Genomic DNA, 18,853 nt, shown 5'->3' with positions numbered 1-18,853 from the left:
TCTCTCTCTCTATATATATATATATATATATATATATATATATATATATATATAATCGCGGCAATTAAAACAAAACGGTAGATGGACGACCAAGGAGCACGGGCCCACCTCACGTGAGAGGCCAACGACGTGGGTCCCGCAACTGTTAATTTTACATGTCATCCAACAGTATTTGCCCAATGAAGAACCTCTCTATAATCACGTGTTATCTTCTTATTCCCCACACAACCATAATCCGCACCGTGTTTCCAACAAGATGCACCTAACAACATAAAGGAAACCTAGATGTGACTGGGTCCCGGAATCGGACGGATGTTAGCGGGATTTGGAGCCGCAATCCAAGTCGACGGTGCTCCCATTGCGATAGACGAAATTGAGCTGGCACGCTATGCGAGCCCAGAACCTGACGGAGAAAAAAATGCCCACCCGCCACCGGGTTCTCGCATGCCCGCCGAAGTCGAACGGCACAACGCCCCTGTTGAGAGCCACGCGCATGGCCTCCATCCCCTCCTTATCCAGCGGGATCGGCGATGACTGGAAGAGATAGTCGAGTTCGGCAGAGCTGTTCTTGGCGACATCGAATGGATCGGTCTGCAGCACGGCGACGTCGATCCCATGGAACCGGAGAACGAAGGTCGCGTCAGAGAAGCTGGCGACGGCCTTCTTGTTGTCGTTCTCGGCCACCACTTTTAGGGCCATCCGGATCTCGAGCATCCCCGAAGGGCCGTAGGCGAGTTGATCGAGATGAGCGTAGGCGACCTTGATGTAGGGCATCTTGGGCTGGTAGATCACGTAGATGGCGAACACGACGATGCCGGTGACGATGACGGCGATGGCGAGTATGGCGCACACGATGGCGACTATCCAGATCAGCGGGTTGGTGCCCTTGGGCCGCTTGGCATAAAGCTTTGCCATCCCGGCATGCGGGAATATGTTGCTGCTGCTGCCTCGCAGTGTTTCTTATGGTGAAGGCTGGGAGAGCACAGGGAAGGAGGAGCCCTGTTCCGGGGTTCTTGCTCCCGCGCAATGTCCAAGGTTTGGTATCTTCTTTGCCCTGGCGGAGAGATACAAGTTTTCTCCCAGAAAAGTGCGTTTTTTTTAGGACCTCGGTAGCCTTACCGTTGGCCAAAGAAAAATACCATGCTTGCCTTGTGTTGTTGGCCCGTTTAACCTTTCTTCTTTCCGAGACACCACCACCAGTAGGTACAATTCAACTCTTTAACCTTTGCAAAACCTCTTCTTCGGCTTTAGAACTTGAATTTTCCTAAACCCGCCGTGCCGTGTCGATCGCTGTTGAGTAATCACCACCCCTGATTTATCTCCCTTTTCACAGCCCAATGATAATAAAAGAACAAATTCAATTAGCACACAAACAAATTTCTAAAGTTAAAGAACTTTCAGTGCTGCAGGAAAGTTTTGAAAATAGAGCACATCTGAAGGTCCAAAACAGCATGTTTCGAGCAGAAATAGTATTTGCCTTAAACTAGATACTGATCACAGTATAATTCCGAAGAATTATACCAGCTTACAAGGAACTAAGAGCAGATCACAGAAGCATAGGCAAAACATTCCTTCCAACCCTTGGTTCAGTTAGATTTGGGAAAATGAGGAGTGAGCAATTTGGCAATTTCCATCATGCCAACTTTGTCTCTACCATTAAAGATACTCTTCAGTTTCTCATCGCAGCAAATCTCCCTCTTATTTATTGGGTTCTACAAAAAAAAAATGCAAAACTAATTAGAAACTATAATCGACCATATACTCAGATACAACTTCATATTAAGAGCAAAAATCTTATGAAGAAAACAAGAATTGATGGTTTGGCCTCATCCGACAAGCAACATACATAACGAGTGCTACGGATTAGACCGGCTTAACACTCTAATAAATGCTGATAACCCTCATCGTTGTGTCAATAGCATGAGGAATTTTCCCAAGTAAATAGATAGATCTTTGACGACAACAAGTGGAAAAACCAATAGGGTATTCATACAATAACGGCAGATGAACATGAGACGATAAATGAATCTCTAGTGGCCTTCTCCAAAGTTCACAAGATAGTGTGGAACTTTAAATCTATACCAAGAAATAATCATGTAACCACAAATATCGGCAACAACACACAAACAACATATATTATGGGGATTAAAAAATCAAAATGAACTATCAACTAAACCATTTACATTATATTAACAAAGGATACCATATTGAAGATGGAATACATGCATACGAGAAAAAAAGAAGAAAAAGAATTGTTCACATTTGTATACGCTTGATAGTACCAAAACGAGTTACATAAGCAGAAAACTAGTAATAAAAAAAGAAAAAAGAGAACTTCAAAATTGTAACAAACCAGAAAACTGATCACAAATTGCAACTCATGGCCCAACACACAGAATCCCAATATTTGAAAGTCTATTTCTTCCAACTTAAAGCTTCAAATAAGTTGCAAACTTATTTCTCTCCCATATTTTATCGAACTGAGTAAATATGGCCAGTCACAGACATGGGGAAAATATTAGATACCAATGAAAACTTGAAAGTGAACCTGAACATGCAAGATAAAAGTAGGAAAAAAAAAAAAGTCTCATGTGAACCCAAGTAGAATAACCTCTGTGATAGAACATTGATATATTGCACAGTGAAAACCTAGCTAACAACACTAAGAAATTCACAATTCAAAGGACTTGGAGCATCTTAAAGTCCTCCTCATGAACATCACATGACAGTCTTATTTTCAAATCACTTGTCAAAAAAAGAGCACTTTGCATCTCTATGACAATTTTCCATCGTGGAGAATTTCAGAATGTTTGAATCAGATGGGGCGTACCCAATGCATAAGGCTCCTGCCAATGCAGGCTCTAGGAAGGATCAATATGTGTAACCTTATCTTTAAACAATTAAAGAGACGGTTTCCGTGACTCGAACCCTAGTCTCCTAGGTCACAACTTTTCTGTTGTACCAATGGTTGAATCAGATGGCTGTTAGAATAATTGTTTGAAGGAGTTATACACTATCAATAAACAAATAAAATCCCAACCCTTGTCCGAAGACAAGATAAACACCTCAGCCCATCAAAGTGCCACTTAACATCAAAGTGCCACTTAATGCTCATAATTTGTCATTTAAACAAGTTAATTAGATCTTTGCAATTTGAACTTTTGGGTCGCTAATCTGGTACTTACTCGGAATTGAAATTCCACCAAATGTGACAGCTCACAAAAGAAAAATCTGCGGCCCATTCTTCCAAAGTATAGTCTCAAATTGGAAAATAAAGTGGGATCATCCACCAAGGAGCTCTAAATATGAAGAGAGAAGAGAAAAAGAAAAGCCATACAAGATGTATTTAGAAAGCCACTCCTCATGAAACTTCTACTACTACAAGTGCAAAGAGTGCTTCAGATGAATAATATGTATGTATTTGATACGGGCAACAAATCGTCTTCAAAAAAGCATGAAGAATAAGAAACACCTCATTTTTCTCCAATCTTGAGGATTTAAGACAACGAATCAAGTGATAAGTCTGCGTATAAAGCCTATAATCGCCAGAAGACCACATCATGAGATGGGAAGCTTCACGATAACACCATGAAGTACAAATAGAAGTAGACAAAGATTCAAAGGAAGAGACGAAGAGGCAGAGCTACGACCTGAAGCTGGTTGGCCTTGATGTGCTCCCAGATCTTCTTGACGGCCTCGACGCGGGAGATCTCTGGGACGCCAAGGAACTTCTTCATCGCAGGGGAAACGGGGCGCGGCTTCAGCAAGCCCAACTTTGGCTTCGACGCCGCCGCCGCGGGAGCGGCCGCAACCTCCTTCGTGCCCGCCCTCGCCGCCGCCATGAGCACCCGACATCCCCCCAAAACCCTAGACATGACCGCTTTCCCTTCAAACCCTCCCGCTCTCCAACGACGGAATCGAGGCGCACCGAGCGAACAAAGGAGTCTCGTGATGTGTCCTTCGGGGGGGGGGGGGGGTGGGGGCAGTCTTAAGTAGGCCCACATGAAGGTTTTAATCTATATTTTACCCGACCCGTTCAACTGGTACCCATTCGCTTACCTGCCATGGCCACGTGAAGGTTTTAATCAATATTATACCAACCCGTTCAAACGGTACCCGGTCACTTACCTGCCATGGCAAAATGCTCCCATCGCGAAACCTATATGGGCTCTACGACATTCACCAATAAAACGCAGGTATCTTGTTTGGTAAACGACACGAGTTATGAAATATTTTCTATTTTATCACCGAAAGAAACACGATATGATAATGTTTTATTGCTGCTACTTCTTCTTTTAAGCAACTCCAGAATTCAGACACGACCTCATCCTTCTAAATCTCACAAGAAACGATTCGAAGGAGAGAGAGCTTCATAATAGACAGGGCCAAGAATGTAATGTTCTATATCTCTCCAGAAAAATCTGGTGATAGCATTTGATGTTGCTCAAGATCCCAAAAAAACAAATGCTGAATCTTCACCAGCAAAAGAAATAAAGTAAGTAGAACAAAGAATCAAAAGCTGAATTCTTTTTTGTTTCTTCTTTTTCTTAAGCTGAAATGTAATCAAAGTGTGTGGTTCATTCAGAATAGATTGGTTTGCCGGCTGAGGCGAAGTGGCAGGCCAAAGTTCTGATAGATCCTGATATCCCCACCCAGACCGGCCGTGACAACCACCAGTCCCCAGGCGTTCGGTTGATCGCCGCCCCCGCCGCTCCTGGTACTGCCTCCACTGTACCATCCCCAGGAGGACAAGGAAGATGAGCCAGGATCCGAAGCCCGCATGGAAGAGGAAGCTGAAGCAAATGACTCGCTGCCGATCCCTGCGCCCGAGAGAGATATGTTACTGAGCTCCTCTGCTTGAGACTGTGTCAGCTCCGAGTCGCTCTTCTTGGGAAGAGGCGGGGATGAGTTACTGCCGCTGGGGAAGATGTCATCGAGTGTGGCGGTGGACCGCTGCGAGTCGGTGCTTCCTAGGGGTTCCTGCTGGCTGAACCTCCCGGACATGGGCGGCGGAGATAGTGGCGAACAGTTACTTCGGGCATTTGGCCATGGAATTGCGACCGACACATCCTTGCAGTAGAAGTGCTCGTGAGATCGAGTGGTGCTCAAGCCTTTGCTTTTGCCTGCGTTTGCCTCTCGCTTCCATACGTATACGTGAGAGTCCTCGCTCGCACATATGACGTATCTCCCATCCGAGGTATATGATGCAGACATTTGACTGCTGGTGTTCCGGAAACCTGAACTCCACATTTCCAAGCAGCAATCAGCAAGCACACTACCATTACAACAACTGAAGAACCTGCGTATTTGACTAGATGTAGAACATTAACTTCACTGAAGACTATGGTTCAAAATTATTGTTTGCTGCACAACTTATACCATCATCAAAACTTTTGATGTTCTCTCCTGTAAGATAATGCATGCTCTGTTTTTGGTCGCTAGTAAATTGTTCAGACACCAAAATCACATCGTTCACAGCCAAACACGAACTAAAATAAAAATATATATTTATCTATTTGAGGAGGAAATATAGATTCATGCAATCAGAAAACATCTAAATCTATAGCAAATCCCAAAGATTGCAATTTTGCATTTAGATATTTTTCTCAATAAAAATAAAATACAAAGGTAAAGAAAAAGAACTCATCTTTGACGTGAGACCTTATGAAGCAAAGTAGCAGAATAAAACCTACAGGTGACTTTAGCTTATAGTTTAGTTTGCATTTAGAATCTGGATAGCACCGTATACTAAAAACACACCAAAATAAAACTAACTACTATTTCTCAAAGAAAAGCAATTCTAATTTTAGTTTGTACCTCTGAATTTGTGAACCATCTTGAGATCATCAAAGACCCGAACCTGTGAATCAGCTGAGGTGATCAACACTTCAGATGGGTTGCCCGGAGCAAACTGTTTGAACACACACAAATTAGTCATCTAGCATATCGGTACCCAAAGCATAATAAATCCAAGGCAAATGGACATTTAGGTGTTGATTATTAGCAAACATTTCTCTCCAGACCTAAAAATATTACTATTAGCCAGTAATCATCATTTTTTTATTACATTAAGAAATAATGCTATTTTACATGTAAATATAGGTTTACCTGAAATCCAGTAATCTTTTTTGCATTTGTCTTCTTTTTCTTGTTCTGTATATCTATCTGGCTTTCTTGGGAAAGCTTACAATCTGGAAAAATAACACAGAACACCCCAAAGGTCATTTTAAGTACTGAAAACAATAATAACATCAGCTATATGCCATAAATAGGAAGTAAAGTATAAAATGCAGGATAGAGTATTAATCATTGTGAGAGGAATCTTTCAATATCAATTTACAAAATAGAACAACTCCTCGATTGAGGAACTTAAAAAGATGGTTCATACCGGTGGTCTTGTAGAGCCGGAAGCTCCCTTTATGTGAGCCAACTAAAGCACCCTTTCAAACATGGATACAGCCAGTTAGTAACTGAACAGGCTTTGGATATATAGTACAATAGAAATGTAGATAATAAAGTATCGACAAAGTACTGTGCGCGCAAATATCATTTGGTTGCACCTGACCGTCTGGTGTATAGCAAGCAGCCGTGACCATCTCATGGAGATCAGTCCAGTCTACAACTTGGCGATCTGGTACACTCCATATCCTAACCTTGGCATCAAGAGAGCCACTGATGAAGTACCTATCGTCTATTGGATTGAACTGGATGCATGTTACTGCAAAAAATTCAATCAAGATCAACAGAAGCATTAAGAGAATAAACATCAAAAAGATCAGCATGAATTAAGTTACACCAAAGTGGCATTCAAATGACAAAAATGCAAGTAAAAGTTTAGTTGGTCGCCTTACCATAATCATTGTGTGCAAACAACCTCAAGCAGGACTTTGTTTCCATGTCCCATAGTCTTACAGTCTTATCCATTGATGATGATAACAAATGCTGCACTCAAAAAGATACAACGATTAAGAATACCAGATTAATCTTATCAATAAATGCTTCGTCAGTATGTTGTGCTTTTTTCATGCTTACAAATTTACCAACAATCAATCAGATGAACAAGTTCTTACAGGTCAATGATTTAATTCATCATTCTACAACAAAAGATTAGCTCCGAACAATGGTGTGTTTTCAAGCCTTCCAAAGTTACTGAGCAAATCCTTTCAAGGTTAAAACTAATAAATGGCTTATGTTTCTGGACCTTATAATCACAATGTGAAAAGTGAAAACAACCATAGAATGAGCCAAATTCCTAGAAGACACCTATTTTAGTTCTCTCAATAGAGAGACGTTTCCCATAAATACTCCTTTTGACCTAATTAAGCATATAACTTATGACATATGAAGCTAAGCTCCAAACAAATCTTAGCACTATAACACAAAAACAAGGCACGAGGTTAATTCATGCAGAGGGGAAAGTTTCAATTTCCACTTACTACTGAGATCATCAAACAAAACTCACGATTCGATGAGCCTTGATGCATGTGCCTTCCCTTTGTATGTATGACATTATGAGAGTGAGATATTAACCTGAGATTTAGACCAAGAGAGGTCCAGGACGTCATCGGAATGGCCTTCAAAGGAGCAAACCGGCTTCTCTGAGAGTGAGAAGATGACTTCCGGCATATTGATGTAATCGGGAAGGGACCGCTTTTTGCTCTTGGTCTTCTTGGTCTTCTTCAAGGGCTGGGTGCTGGGAAGCGACCCATCCGGGGATCCATCGGGTTTGGATGGCGGAAGGGTGCGACTCTCTTGGCGCCGCAGCGAAGTAGAATGGATGTCACATTCTTGGACTTGCCACACATGAACGACGCGATCCTCGCCGGCGCTGGCCAGGAAGCGGCCGTCCCAGCTGAACTTGATGCTCCATATGGAGCCCTGATGGGCGTCGATCTCTTGGCTCATGTAAAGGCCGGTGAGCTCCCTGTAGGACTTGCCGTGCTGACGGACCTTCATCAGCTCCGACGAGTTGTCTCCGGGCGACTTTCCGGTCACCTTCGACCCGGCATCACCCTTCTCCTTCTCCGTGATGAGCCCGGTGACGGAGCTCGCGACGAATTTGATGTTCTTGAACCAGCCCCCTTTCTTTCTGTATCCCGGTTTCGAGTTCTTGGGGCCCTCAATGGCTTGGACGGCCTTGTCGCTGCTGCGCTGCTGGCCGCCGCCCAGTTTCACCCTCCGCATGAGCTCCTTGACGATCGGCGAGTATCCCAGGAACCGCTCGAAGTCCTCCATGGTGATCTGCAGCCCGGTCGGGATGTCGTTGAGCCGACCCTTCCCGTCTTTGTCGCACTCGCTGACCACGAATTCGTTTCCCGTGTCGGGATTCTCGATCCGGCAGACCTCACCGGAGGCGAGCACGAGGGCTTCCGCATCGTCCGCTCCTGCAACTCCGTCGTCTCCGGCGGCTTCCGGCGTTTCGCGCGAGAGGTTGTCCCAGAGGGTGGGCGGGGCGGAGGCGGCACGCGTCAGGGTGGGCTCGGCGAGCGGAGGCGAGCCCCTCGTCGCCAGCTCCGTGTCGGATCGGCATCTGGTGATCGCCGGTGGGGGCGTGGACGTGTCGGGAGAGGCCGCCACCTCGATCGCCTCCGGGGACACCGGCGACTGCGGCGCCGGTAGCGGCGGTAGCGGCGGCAGCGGCGGTAACGATTCCGAGGCTTGGTCCCCGTTGACGGCAGGGGCGTCGACGGCTTTCCGGCTGATGCTGCGGATCCGTAGGGAGGCGGCGAGGTCCCTCTTGCTGGCGAAGCCCATGCCCTGGAGGAGGCGGCGGCGGCGCTCCTTGATGGAAATGGGCTCGGCCATCCAGACGTCGTAGTCGTAGCCACCGGGTCCTCTTCCCTGGTGGTGGCCCTCGTCCTCGTCACGGTGCTGCGCAAGGAACTCCTCTCGGGAGAAGGTGACGCAGCGGAGGTCGCAGGGCGGGCCGACGGCGGAGGCGAAGGAGATGCGGACGTCATCTTCCTCGTCGTCATCCGAGTCGGAAGGGAGGTCGAGACAGAAGGAGACCCTCGAGGCGACGCGATCGAAGGACTCGAAGAAGCAGTCGTCCCCCTCGCTTTCCGCCTCCTCCTGCTCTTCTTCTTCCTCCCCCTCCTCGTATTTCTCATCCTCCTCCTCGCCGCAATGACGATGATGACGATCCGCCCGTGCTGTTTGCTGCTGCTGCTGCTGTTGCTGCTGCTGCTTCATCGTCATCGTCGCCGTCGTCGTTGAGGTGGAGGCGGAGAAGGAGAGGGCAATAGCATCGACCGGAGAAGGAGAGGAGGGCCATTAAGGGAGGATATGGGAGAGGAAGAGGGGAAGACGTGCGGCGTCGTGGAGGGGCGCGAGGGCACTTCGGATTGCCCTTCTTGAAATGGTCTCTTGGTTTTCTTATCCATACACTACGGTGAAATGGACTTGTCTCTCGAGCACATCATCATCATCATCATCATCATCATCTCTGTGAATTAGTTCGTTCTCAAAGAACAATTATAAATATTATTATTTTGAATCTGTATTTATAATACTCATATAGTTTTAGCCAATTTTAGACTCGTTTTATGGTTTTTTTAATAATATTTATATTATTTTTATTGATATACTGAAAACACTATAAAGATTATTAAAAAAACACTATCAGTAACAACATCATGTTATATATATCTTTTATCATTATATATTTTTATTTTTAATTTAATTGTATGTCGACAACATTATTCTGTTGTCATTGTTTCTCCTCTTTAATTTATGTGGCTTTGTATTATTAGAAATATCATGATGTGAAGTCAGTCTAGTATTAACCTTGATTTCTTTTCCAATTTGTATTCTTTCATATTCTATCATGGATTCAGAATTAATTGAAGCATCTGTTTTATTTATTTATTTCGGAATTTAGGTCGTAGAATACCGGTGGTTTTGCTCTATAATTATTGTTACCAACGGAGAAAATGTAGTTGATTTCTCTTTGCTAAATTACGTATTTCTATGTTCATAAATAGAACATTGATTGATTGATTGATTGATTGATTGATGGTGATGCTGAAGCGGATCGGTCCATCACTATCCAATGGGCTTTGAGCGAGGTATTACTTAGTACCATTCAAAGGAGATTAAATTATTGGGCTTGGAGCGACAGTCCACCAAGTGTTGAAGAGGGTGAGAGGAATTTTTGAATCGATAAAAAAAATAATGAAAAGTATACTACAAAGTCATTCTCTACCTGAGGAGATATATAAAATATTTCATTTATAAAGGCTCATATTTAATATAAAAAAAAATGGTTCATCATTTTTTTTTACCAATCCGGATAATTAACTTTAGCGTTAGAGGGACTCGATAAATCCTCTATTGACCTCATATAGGTGATACCTTAAGAGCTCAGTGTTTTCATCTTAAAGACATATTAAGCAACCCTACACACACGGATTTAAACTATATTGGGTCGATCAAAAATGTCAATGACTTATTCACATAATATAACGTAAAACTAACATACTCTCGTATAGAAGAAAATAATTTTTTTATCATGTGCAATTAATTAGAAGATTATTGAATTATATATGTTCAACCATACTCTCCTTATACACCATAAGAATATATATATATATATATATATATATATATATATATATATAATATTTTTATTTTCATGCTAACATTTTTTTTTCAACGAAGAAGTCTCGATTCTAGAAACCCTAAAAAATACTAATTAATCATAATAATGATCTTTAACTAAACCTAAGTGTAATCTCCGTTGCATTTTAAGTGAAGCTTTACTTGATATCAATCGACGAGAAGACATGTTATCATGTAACAATAAAAGCTTACATCTAAAATTTGGGTAAAATTTTACTGTTGAATCACATTAAATATTGCTAATCGTTGAAAATCCATGGCATCATAGAAATGTTCTACTGTATTATTCAAATCGAATAGACTATTTGGTCATTCTTAATTCTTTTATAAATATCTAATGTATATTTAGGTGTTGCGAGATAGATAATAACATATACGTTTGATGCTCTTATGACGAGAGAATTCTCATTAGAGTTTTTAGAGAGAATAAAAAATATAATAAATTATTTGATATTTATTTAATTAAGAGATAATTTGAGGGTGTTATATTTGATCTTATATAACGAATAATTTAATTTTTAATTGATTGTTGACCCGAGTTCTCTTTCCATTGCCAATTTTTTATTATTATTACTATTGATATATATATATTTCTCATGCAATTGAATCTTAGTTTTTGTTATAAAATACTTAATATATTATTTATATTAAGAAATCATAGAAAAAAATTTAAAATTAATGTTTTTAGGTGTAAAAATGTCTTTGACAATTGAAACTTCTGTTATAGTATTCCCATCCGTGTTGACGAGAACTGCTAAATTCAAACAATGGTGGGGAGACCACATGACCGCAACCCATGCCGCTGACAGTTGTCACCGTAGATAAGGCTAGCAACCGACACCACCGCCCACGTCTACGCGCGCGGTTCCATCTTGACATTTAAGTGAAGACTCACGCGGACCAACACGGCCGCCAAATACGACGCAGGAAGACGGCGTCACGCTAAGCATTATCATAGATGAGCGGGAACAACTGGTATTAACATAACGTGGCAGTACATACGTTCCAAATGTAAGCACTGAGGAACAAAGTGGCGGCGACAGTGGTTGCTTCAGTTGGTGTCTGTAAGGTAGTAATCGGGTGTTAAAGGACGAAGCACGAGTGGCTGTTCCTCTTCCAGCGCCGCCACCACCTCTTTCTGGATATGCATGTACACCACCCAGTCCCCGTTCCCCTTGGCGCTCGGCATCGGCATCACGTACCCGGCGCTTCCGCCCCAGGGAAAGTGGTAGGATCCGAACGCCGCCTTCCCCCATCCGAACTCCACCTCCGCCACCGGAAACGCCCTTCCTGATGACACGACGCACCCCGGCCCTTCGTCCGCCTCCCCGCAGTAGATCCTCGCCACCGCCGGCTCCGGACGGTGCACCTCCACCCAGTCGACCAGCCCCCGGAAGTGCTCTTCCGTGGTTCCCGGTCTCAGCCACCCATGCACCACCTCCGCCACTTCCGCCAACTCCATCCGCCTCAGACTCTCCACGTTCAACCTGCCGTAGGGGATCGACAACACGTTGCCGAAGTAGCTGGACATGGCAGCGTTTCCGAGACGAGACCGGCCGTCGACGACGACGCCCATGCGGCACCACCTGTCCTCCGGCGCCGCTGCTTTGGCCAGAACGCGCCAGAGGTAGGCGGTGAACACCACGATTTTGCTTCTCCTTTTGGCGGAGGACTGCATGCGGTTAATGTCCGCAGCGGCGATGTAGTAAATCCGGTTGACAGCTTGGTCCGAATAATGATGTTTGGGGGGCGGGAGGGAGGAGACGGGGACGAAGAGGCGGTCGAAGGAAGGATGGAGCTGAAGCGGGTGGCGGGGGGTGAGGAGAGACCGGCGGAAGGAGGGGAGCCGGGAGAGGGGCTTCAGCATGGCGATCTCCGACCAGGCAACCAAGAACATGTTGGCAGAGTAGGCATCGGCGACGCGGTGGTCGAACGTGCAGGCCAAGACTAGGCTGCCGCACTTGAGCTCTGTTGCCTGTCATGCCACACACAACACACAGGCCCAGTATCAGTACGACATCGAGATCTTGATCTGCGCAACCTCAAGCACGGGAGCGTTTAGTACCTGCGCACACAAAACTCCTTCCTTCTTCTTCGGCACCAGCTTCCCCTCGACGCTGTCGTCGGGGTTGCAGAGCCTCAGCTCCCTAAGCTCCACGTCCGCGAAGACTACGACGAAGTCCACGCCACGATTGTTGCAGCGCAGCTCCGGCTCGCCCACCGAGTTCGCCACCACCTGGCCTGCAAAGGGGTAGTACGTCACCAGCGCTTGCGCTAGGGATGCTTTGAGCAAGCTCACCATGGAGGCGAAGGTGGAGTGAAAGTGCTTCCCCTCTGGTTTCCTGTAACAGAGGAAGACACCAACGTCCATGTCTGGCAAGAGGAGGTCCAGATTGGACAACGGCAAGCGGTGTTCTTGCACTGGCAGCACCGCCACCACCGTCTCACTCCCCTTAACGTCCATGGAAAATTCTTCGCTTCCTCCCATCCTTGTGTGTGTTGTCTTTACGATGAGAGAGGCGAATCGGAGATGGTTTGGAGATCAAAGAGGCTTTAGGTTCAATTTATAGAAGCGGAGAGGTAAGTTTGTCACGCTAGCTCTAACCAAATGAACATATAATAATCGAGGGGGCTCGGCAGCTACCTCTGCTTGTTTCTTTGATATGCCAAATCATTCCGAAGAAATACCTGAGGATATATATATATATATATATATATAGTCCATGATTTTGGGATATCATATAGCTACGATTGGTACCTCAACTGCATGTTCTATGGGTATCTACAAATCTCTCTTGTCCTTTCGCATCCATCATTAATCACAGCAGCAGCTCAGCTAACACATGCATGCAATGTTGTGTACGTCGACTGCTTTCTTAAGGCTACGTACACAAACTCATGTTACTGACAGAGCAATGACAATCTAAACTCCCTCATAAAGAATGGGAGTCTTAGCTTAGTTTAAACCAAACGCACATTGAAAACACAACTGTAGACTGTATTATAAGCTTAGTTCAACAGACCCATATATAGTATCCGAACCACCAACAAAGATCTTGCTTTCTGAGCTAAAAGGAAAGGAAACATATATAGATTTAGCATCCATTGCCGCGGTCAACCATCAAGGAAGAAGGCTGAAGCACCTAACCAGCTAGTTTAAGTCATATCTAACCTGTCAAATATCCCTCTCTTTACATCAACAAGTGTTATCAGAAAGTGTTTTGCATGGAGTCAACTTTCGTTCTTTCTTAAGAAAAATTGTGGTAGGATACAAAGGGAATTTAGTGTCGAGGAGATTTGGTTCCCATTGGAAGGTCACTCACTTGCAGAGTTTGTTTTCCGATGAGGAAAAGTATTAGACAGAGGTTTCCGTAGCACTTCCACTGCAACCATCACACTTAAATAAGCATTTGGATTCTTCTTTAGATTGATAAATAATTTCTTGAACTGGAGAGATGATGATGTTGATGGTGAATGCCTTACCAGAAGGCTTTGAATTATGTTCCATCATCTGACAGATTCAGTCCCTCTGTGGACATGGCAAAGTTCGTTTGTTCCCAATCCAAGAGCCAACCGAGATCACCTACCATGTTTGTGTTCTCTCCCATAAAAAAGAGGCTAAAACATTCCACCTGATGGCTAAACCAATGTCTAGGTTTTCCAACCCAAATGCATGGATCAGTTCTTGCATCTGCTGGCACCTCCATCCACTACTTAGCTAAAAGTTGCCTTTGTTCTAGTGATTACCAATTACAAGTAGTGGAGCAAATTCCTAGGTAACTGCGAAGAGTAGACACAAACTGCGAGTGCGGTTGGTGGGCGACCGTAACCAAAATGGCCTCCCAGTCTCCTCCTCGTTGCCAACTCACTTCCTCTGTTCAGCCGTTCCCTACCATCTCCACTGGGGGGCTCGGACGCACCTTGAATTCCAGCGGCGGTGGACCGTAGTTTGACCGGCGTCTCCTGTGACTTGGCTTTCCCACCTAAATGCTGCTGTGACTACTCTTCATCCAAGACTTTCAACCGACAGGATATCAAGCCGCTGCCTCCTCCAAACCACCCAAATGTGGGAAGGCCACGTATGTGGAGCTTTGGCGACGACACTTTATCCAGTGCTTCTACAGATCATCGCGTGCTTGGTTAGTAGCTCAAGTGGAATGCAACCTTCATCACTTAGCCCACCATTTAGCGGGCCTGTGAAGCTGCTCGAACCTGTGAAAGCCCACCTGCTTGCTTTCATGGGCAGATGAATGATGTGATGATCCGGTCTAAGAGAGGCCGCATCGCCCATCAATGGTTACCGCGTCCCGGCTGATGTGTCACTCCTTTATTGAAAATGTACACAGTAGCTTTTGTGGGACCCACTTACAGGGTCCCTTCCGGTCTCTGCCAAATCTTCTGGATTCTCTCACACTACACGCACACACACGGATAGAGCCATTTGGAGGCAGGAGAGAGAGTGCGCCTCCTGCCGGCGAGCGCAAGGCAGGGCCTTTCGACCAAGTCGGTAACCTCCAACTTCTCTACATGTTCTGGTCCGGCCGGGTTGCCGGTGCTGCTTCTTCTGCCTCCTCCCCTTGCACACCTGTCTTCCTTCTGCCGATTGGAAACGACCGTCTCCGGCCGAGTCCTGCCATTTTCTGGCGCAAGGGCCGATAAATCGGCCGAAATCTTCCGTCGTCCATCCCCGACCCCGTTCCACGGACACGACTCCGATGCTTATTTGTTCCCCTTTTCCTCTCTGACTCTACGGACTAGCAACATGGAGCAAGCCGGCATCATCCAGGCTCTGCCCATCACCCCTATGAAGGAGAAGGAATCCCAGCGCAGGAAGATGAGCACTGACCCCAGCATTAGTCCTCGGGGGCCGGCGAGTTCCTCTCGTTGCACTCGCTCGCAGGCCGCCGCCGACTGGACCACATACGAGTTGCTCGTCCTCGTGAACGAGACCGCCGCCATGGACGAGGACTGGCTCAGGGCCCTCTCCTCGTACCAGAAGTGGAAGATGATATCCGACAACTGCGTGGCCTTGGACGTCATCCGATCCTCCTACCAGTGCAAGCGGCGGTGGGAGTCGCTGCTCGCCGGGTACAGGAAGATCAGGGAGTGGGAGTCCCGGCACGGGGAGGGCTCCTACTGGAGCTTGGACAGCGAGGAGAAGCAGCACCTGGGCCTCCCAACTTTGTTCGATCCGGAAATCTTTGGTTCCATGGAGACGATCATTAAGCCGCATGAGGACCAGGCTTGGTGGGGCGACGTCGACTCAGAGAACCTTATGGATACCGCTGGTGGTTCCGAAGACCTGATTGTGACCATGGAGGCAGCAATTCTGGATGCCAATGGTGCTCAAGGTACGTTGACTACTTGGCTGTGACTCTCAAAGCTTTTCTTCTTGTTAGGGAAGCTAATGGCTGTTGTTCTACATAAGCCATTATGCAGACATCATGCAAATAGTTGGATGATACAAATGCATCATTAGTCAAACACTGTTGTTCTACACAAGTTGGATTTTACAATGTCAAAAGGCACCAATCGATATCAATAACCTGCTCATACTTTTAATTATTGCCAAGGAAACTGCTTTTAGTAATAATTGATCCAAAATGTATGATGAAATTCAACATATACAAACGCAATTCCATCAATGGACATAATTGGGGAGTATTCCATACATATTATATGTTGATTCATCTTAAGTATGCATGGAAGTGTATAGTTAAAGAAGCATATGAAAACTCTATTCTTTGTGCTCGAAAATTTTTCTGTTGTCCAATTAGTATAGGATAAATATCATGTCATATGTTTCAGCTATGGAGTATCTTTTAGCTTTAATCGCCTGTCAATATTGATTTGTCTAAGGGGAGATGCAAATATCCCTATGCAAAAATATGGAAGATGAACTTGTGAAAATTTACTAACAACTAAAGCAGCGCAAAATCCAATCTGATCTCGAGATTGCCATTGCGACATTTTTTTATGCTGAAAGTCAGCTTAACCAAAAATTGCAGGTAATTGCATTTTTAGGAACATTTCTGCTAGTCCGCCAATAATATAATAATATGTTGTGACAGCTTCTCATGCGATGCATGGTACAATGCTAGTATGTTTTGGTGTAGCAAAGTTTTAAGTTCTGTGTTCTATGCCTGATCAGATTGGCACAGGCACAGCAAGTGGCAATTTGCCCTGTTTATGCTGTGCCTTGTCATGATCATGGCTTTCGCATGCTTGTTCATGTGCCTGATTTTATGTTTGGCCTCATGCCTTGTTCTGCTTCAGAATGGGTATGGCAACTGCATAATCCATGCTTATTTCTTTTTACTTCTTTGTGTATGTCCTGATAATTATACCTTGAGGTTTTTTGCGTTTCTTGTGTCTTCCAAAAGGTTAGTCATTACACAAATGGAGTGTATCCTCTTGTTTCTCACATCTTCAGGTGTTGCGTCTTGCCGCCATTTTTTATAAGATAATGAGAAATGTAGGGATTTTTTAGGATCGGCCTTTAATTGCAAATTTTGATATCTCAAATTTGTAACTTCAGAACATCCTGTTTTCCTGTTCAAGTTTCTAAAACTAGCTACTCGGTTGGGTAAAAAAAGGAACACTTGCTAAAAATATATTGTCAATGAAAAAGGAGGTTTTAAATTCAGGCAAGTTATACGAAGTTTTCAACTGAATTACTTAGTCATCTGAGATGTCTGTCGAATGCCGGTAGGACTATTTTCGTGTATCGCTGTTGTTGTAGATAAGTTGTGAATTATGGTGTATCGAGAAACACTGGAATTTCCCAACTATTGTATATCTTTTCATCGACTTTTGACCTCTGCTTCAGCTGTTTGCTAGATATCATTGTTGGTATTTACTCTGGTGGTGGAGAACAAACATGCAACCAGCTCAACTTGGATTTTGATGATTGCACTCCATGTACAAGGAGAATAACTTAGCCGATCACATCCCACCTTTTCAGGTTCCAAAGAGAATAATGCAGAGGATGAGACTACTCAGAAGAAGAGAGAAAAGGCAAGAGATATGGCGAGCAAGCTGCAAGACAATGCTCAACGGATACACGCCATACTCAGAGGAGAGCTGGAAGCTGCAGACATAGAGTTCACTAGGCGCCAAGCTGATCAGCTGATCGAAGCTTTGAGGGAGCTTGTTGGCCCTCTGAACCAGTTTACTGAGCTGATCAGGGCTGGCAATTTTGGAGGAATCAGACTCATCTGACTCGATGGCTATGTGATGCCCGTGTTTTCCCCATTTTTGGTTGCATCATCTCAGACACTGTTAATTATGGGCATCTTGATCTTTAGAAAAGAAATCCATCGTGTTAAGCATGCTTAGTAGTTTTGTACTGCGTAGCTACTGCTAACTACCAGAGACCTCATCTAAGCGTAGGAAGTACTGTAACTACCGGTTGTTGCCGCCTCAGGCATTTGTGTCTCCTTTGCTGATGTGTGCGACGTTTGCCGCCTCGAAACCGCAGCTGTCGTGCCACCGTAAAAGAAAGCGAGGAGCCAACTGACAGCGTTCGAGACCGTACCTGGTCAAGGTGTCAACAGAAAAACCACCACCGCCCCGCTATATCCGCGCCACGCCCCATCGACAGAAGAGACACAACATAAATGGGTGCATTCGTGGGAGGAGGACGACAGACCGAGAAGAGGGGAGCTGCTGCCTGAGAAGAGAAGAGACGAGGGGACGAGTACGTGACCTCCTCTCCTAATCCTATGACGCTTGTCTTCTTTTACCTGCTTTGCACGGAGAGTACTCTTCTAAGTTGCTGTATTTGTTTTCCTGTCGCTCGCTAGCTAGCTAGCCGGTCTTCTGGGAAACAATGGCGGAGACAACCAAAGATGCTGCGGCGTTCCCACTGGTCGCGGTGGCCGTCGACAAGGACAAGAGCAGTCAAGCGGCTCTGAAGTGGGCTCTCGACAATGTTGTCACCAAGAACCAGATCCTCATCCTCATCCACGTGAACACCAAGGCTTCGCGTAAGACCGACTCTCTCTTTGCGGCAACAGTACTTGCGATCACCTGCTCACTCTCCTTCTGATGCCGTGCAGCGGGGAACCAAGAGGACGCGGCGGCTGCAGTTCATGAACTACTTGTTCCCTTCCGATGCTTCTGCCAGAGAAAAGATGTGGGTAATCGGAGATTGCCTAGTCCACGTGAACCGTCGAATGTTTCTGATACGAACATTTGAGCATTTGACAGGTTAACTGCGTGGATATCGTAC

At 45.1% G+C, this 18,853-nt stretch overlaps 5 protein-coding genes across 5 annotated transcripts; 1 reads left to right on the top strand and 4 right to left on the bottom strand.

Moving 5' to 3' along the window:
* Positions 1-195: 195 nt before the first annotated feature.
* Positions 196-1,047, bottom strand: LOC135622821 (uncharacterized). Its single transcript, XM_065125025.1, has one exon. The coding sequence runs from the start codon at positions 913-915 to the stop codon at positions 316-318; it is 600 nt and encodes a 199-aa protein (XP_064981097.1). The 5' UTR covers positions 916-1,047; the 3' UTR covers positions 196-315.
* A 339-nt stretch (positions 1,048-1,386) lies between these two features.
* On the bottom strand, positions 1,387-3,967 carry LOC135622826 (upstream activation factor subunit spp27-like). The gene is made up of 2 exons (XM_065125036.1): positions 3,651-3,967; positions 1,387-1,712 (listed from the first exon to the last, which is right to left on the bottom strand). The coding sequence occupies exons 1-2, from the start codon at positions 3,873-3,875 to the stop codon at positions 1,587-1,589; spliced, it is 351 nt and encodes a 116-aa protein (XP_064981108.1). The 5' UTR covers positions 3,876-3,967; the 3' UTR covers positions 1,387-1,586.
* Positions 3,968-4,515: 548 nt separating this feature from the next.
* On the bottom strand, positions 4,516-9,367 carry LOC135622799 (uncharacterized). Its single transcript, XM_065124989.1, has 7 exons — positions 7,531-9,367; positions 6,852-6,942; positions 6,561-6,718; positions 6,389-6,440; positions 6,109-6,191; positions 5,818-5,911; positions 4,516-5,237 (listed from the first exon to the last, which is right to left on the bottom strand). The coding sequence occupies exons 1-7, from the start codon at positions 9,196-9,198 to the stop codon at positions 4,582-4,584; spliced, it is 2,802 nt and encodes a 933-aa protein (XP_064981061.1). The 5' UTR covers positions 9,199-9,367; the 3' UTR covers positions 4,516-4,581.
* A 2,006-nt stretch (positions 9,368-11,373) lies between these two features.
* On the bottom strand, positions 11,374-13,140 carry LOC135622804 (coniferyl alcohol acyltransferase-like). Its single transcript, XM_065125001.1, has 2 exons — positions 12,686-13,140; positions 11,374-12,595 (listed from the first exon to the last, which is right to left on the bottom strand). Exons 1-2 carry the CDS (start codon positions 13,106-13,108, stop codon positions 11,672-11,674), a joined length of 1,347 nt encoding a protein of 448 aa, XP_064981073.1. The 5' UTR covers positions 13,109-13,140; the 3' UTR covers positions 11,374-11,671.
* A 1,902-nt stretch (positions 13,141-15,042) lies between these two features.
* On the top strand, positions 15,043-17,951 carry LOC103973149 (trihelix transcription factor ASR3-like). Its single transcript, XM_009387640.3, has 2 exons — positions 15,043-15,971; positions 17,585-17,951. Exons 1-2 carry the CDS (start codon positions 15,383-15,385, stop codon positions 17,839-17,841), a joined length of 846 nt encoding a protein of 281 aa, XP_009385915.2. The 5' UTR covers positions 15,043-15,382; the 3' UTR covers positions 17,842-17,951.
* Positions 17,952-18,853: the final 902 nt, after the last annotated feature.

This window comes from Musa acuminata, chromosome BXJ1-3 (genome assembly GCF_036884655.1).
Source record: "Musa acuminata AAA Group cultivar baxijiao chromosome BXJ1-3, Cavendish_Baxijiao_AAA, whole genome shotgun sequence".
NCBI classification, from domain to species: Eukaryota; Viridiplantae; Streptophyta; class Magnoliopsida; order Zingiberales; family Musaceae; genus Musa; species Musa acuminata.
This window is presented reverse-complemented; position numbering and strand designations above follow the sequence as displayed.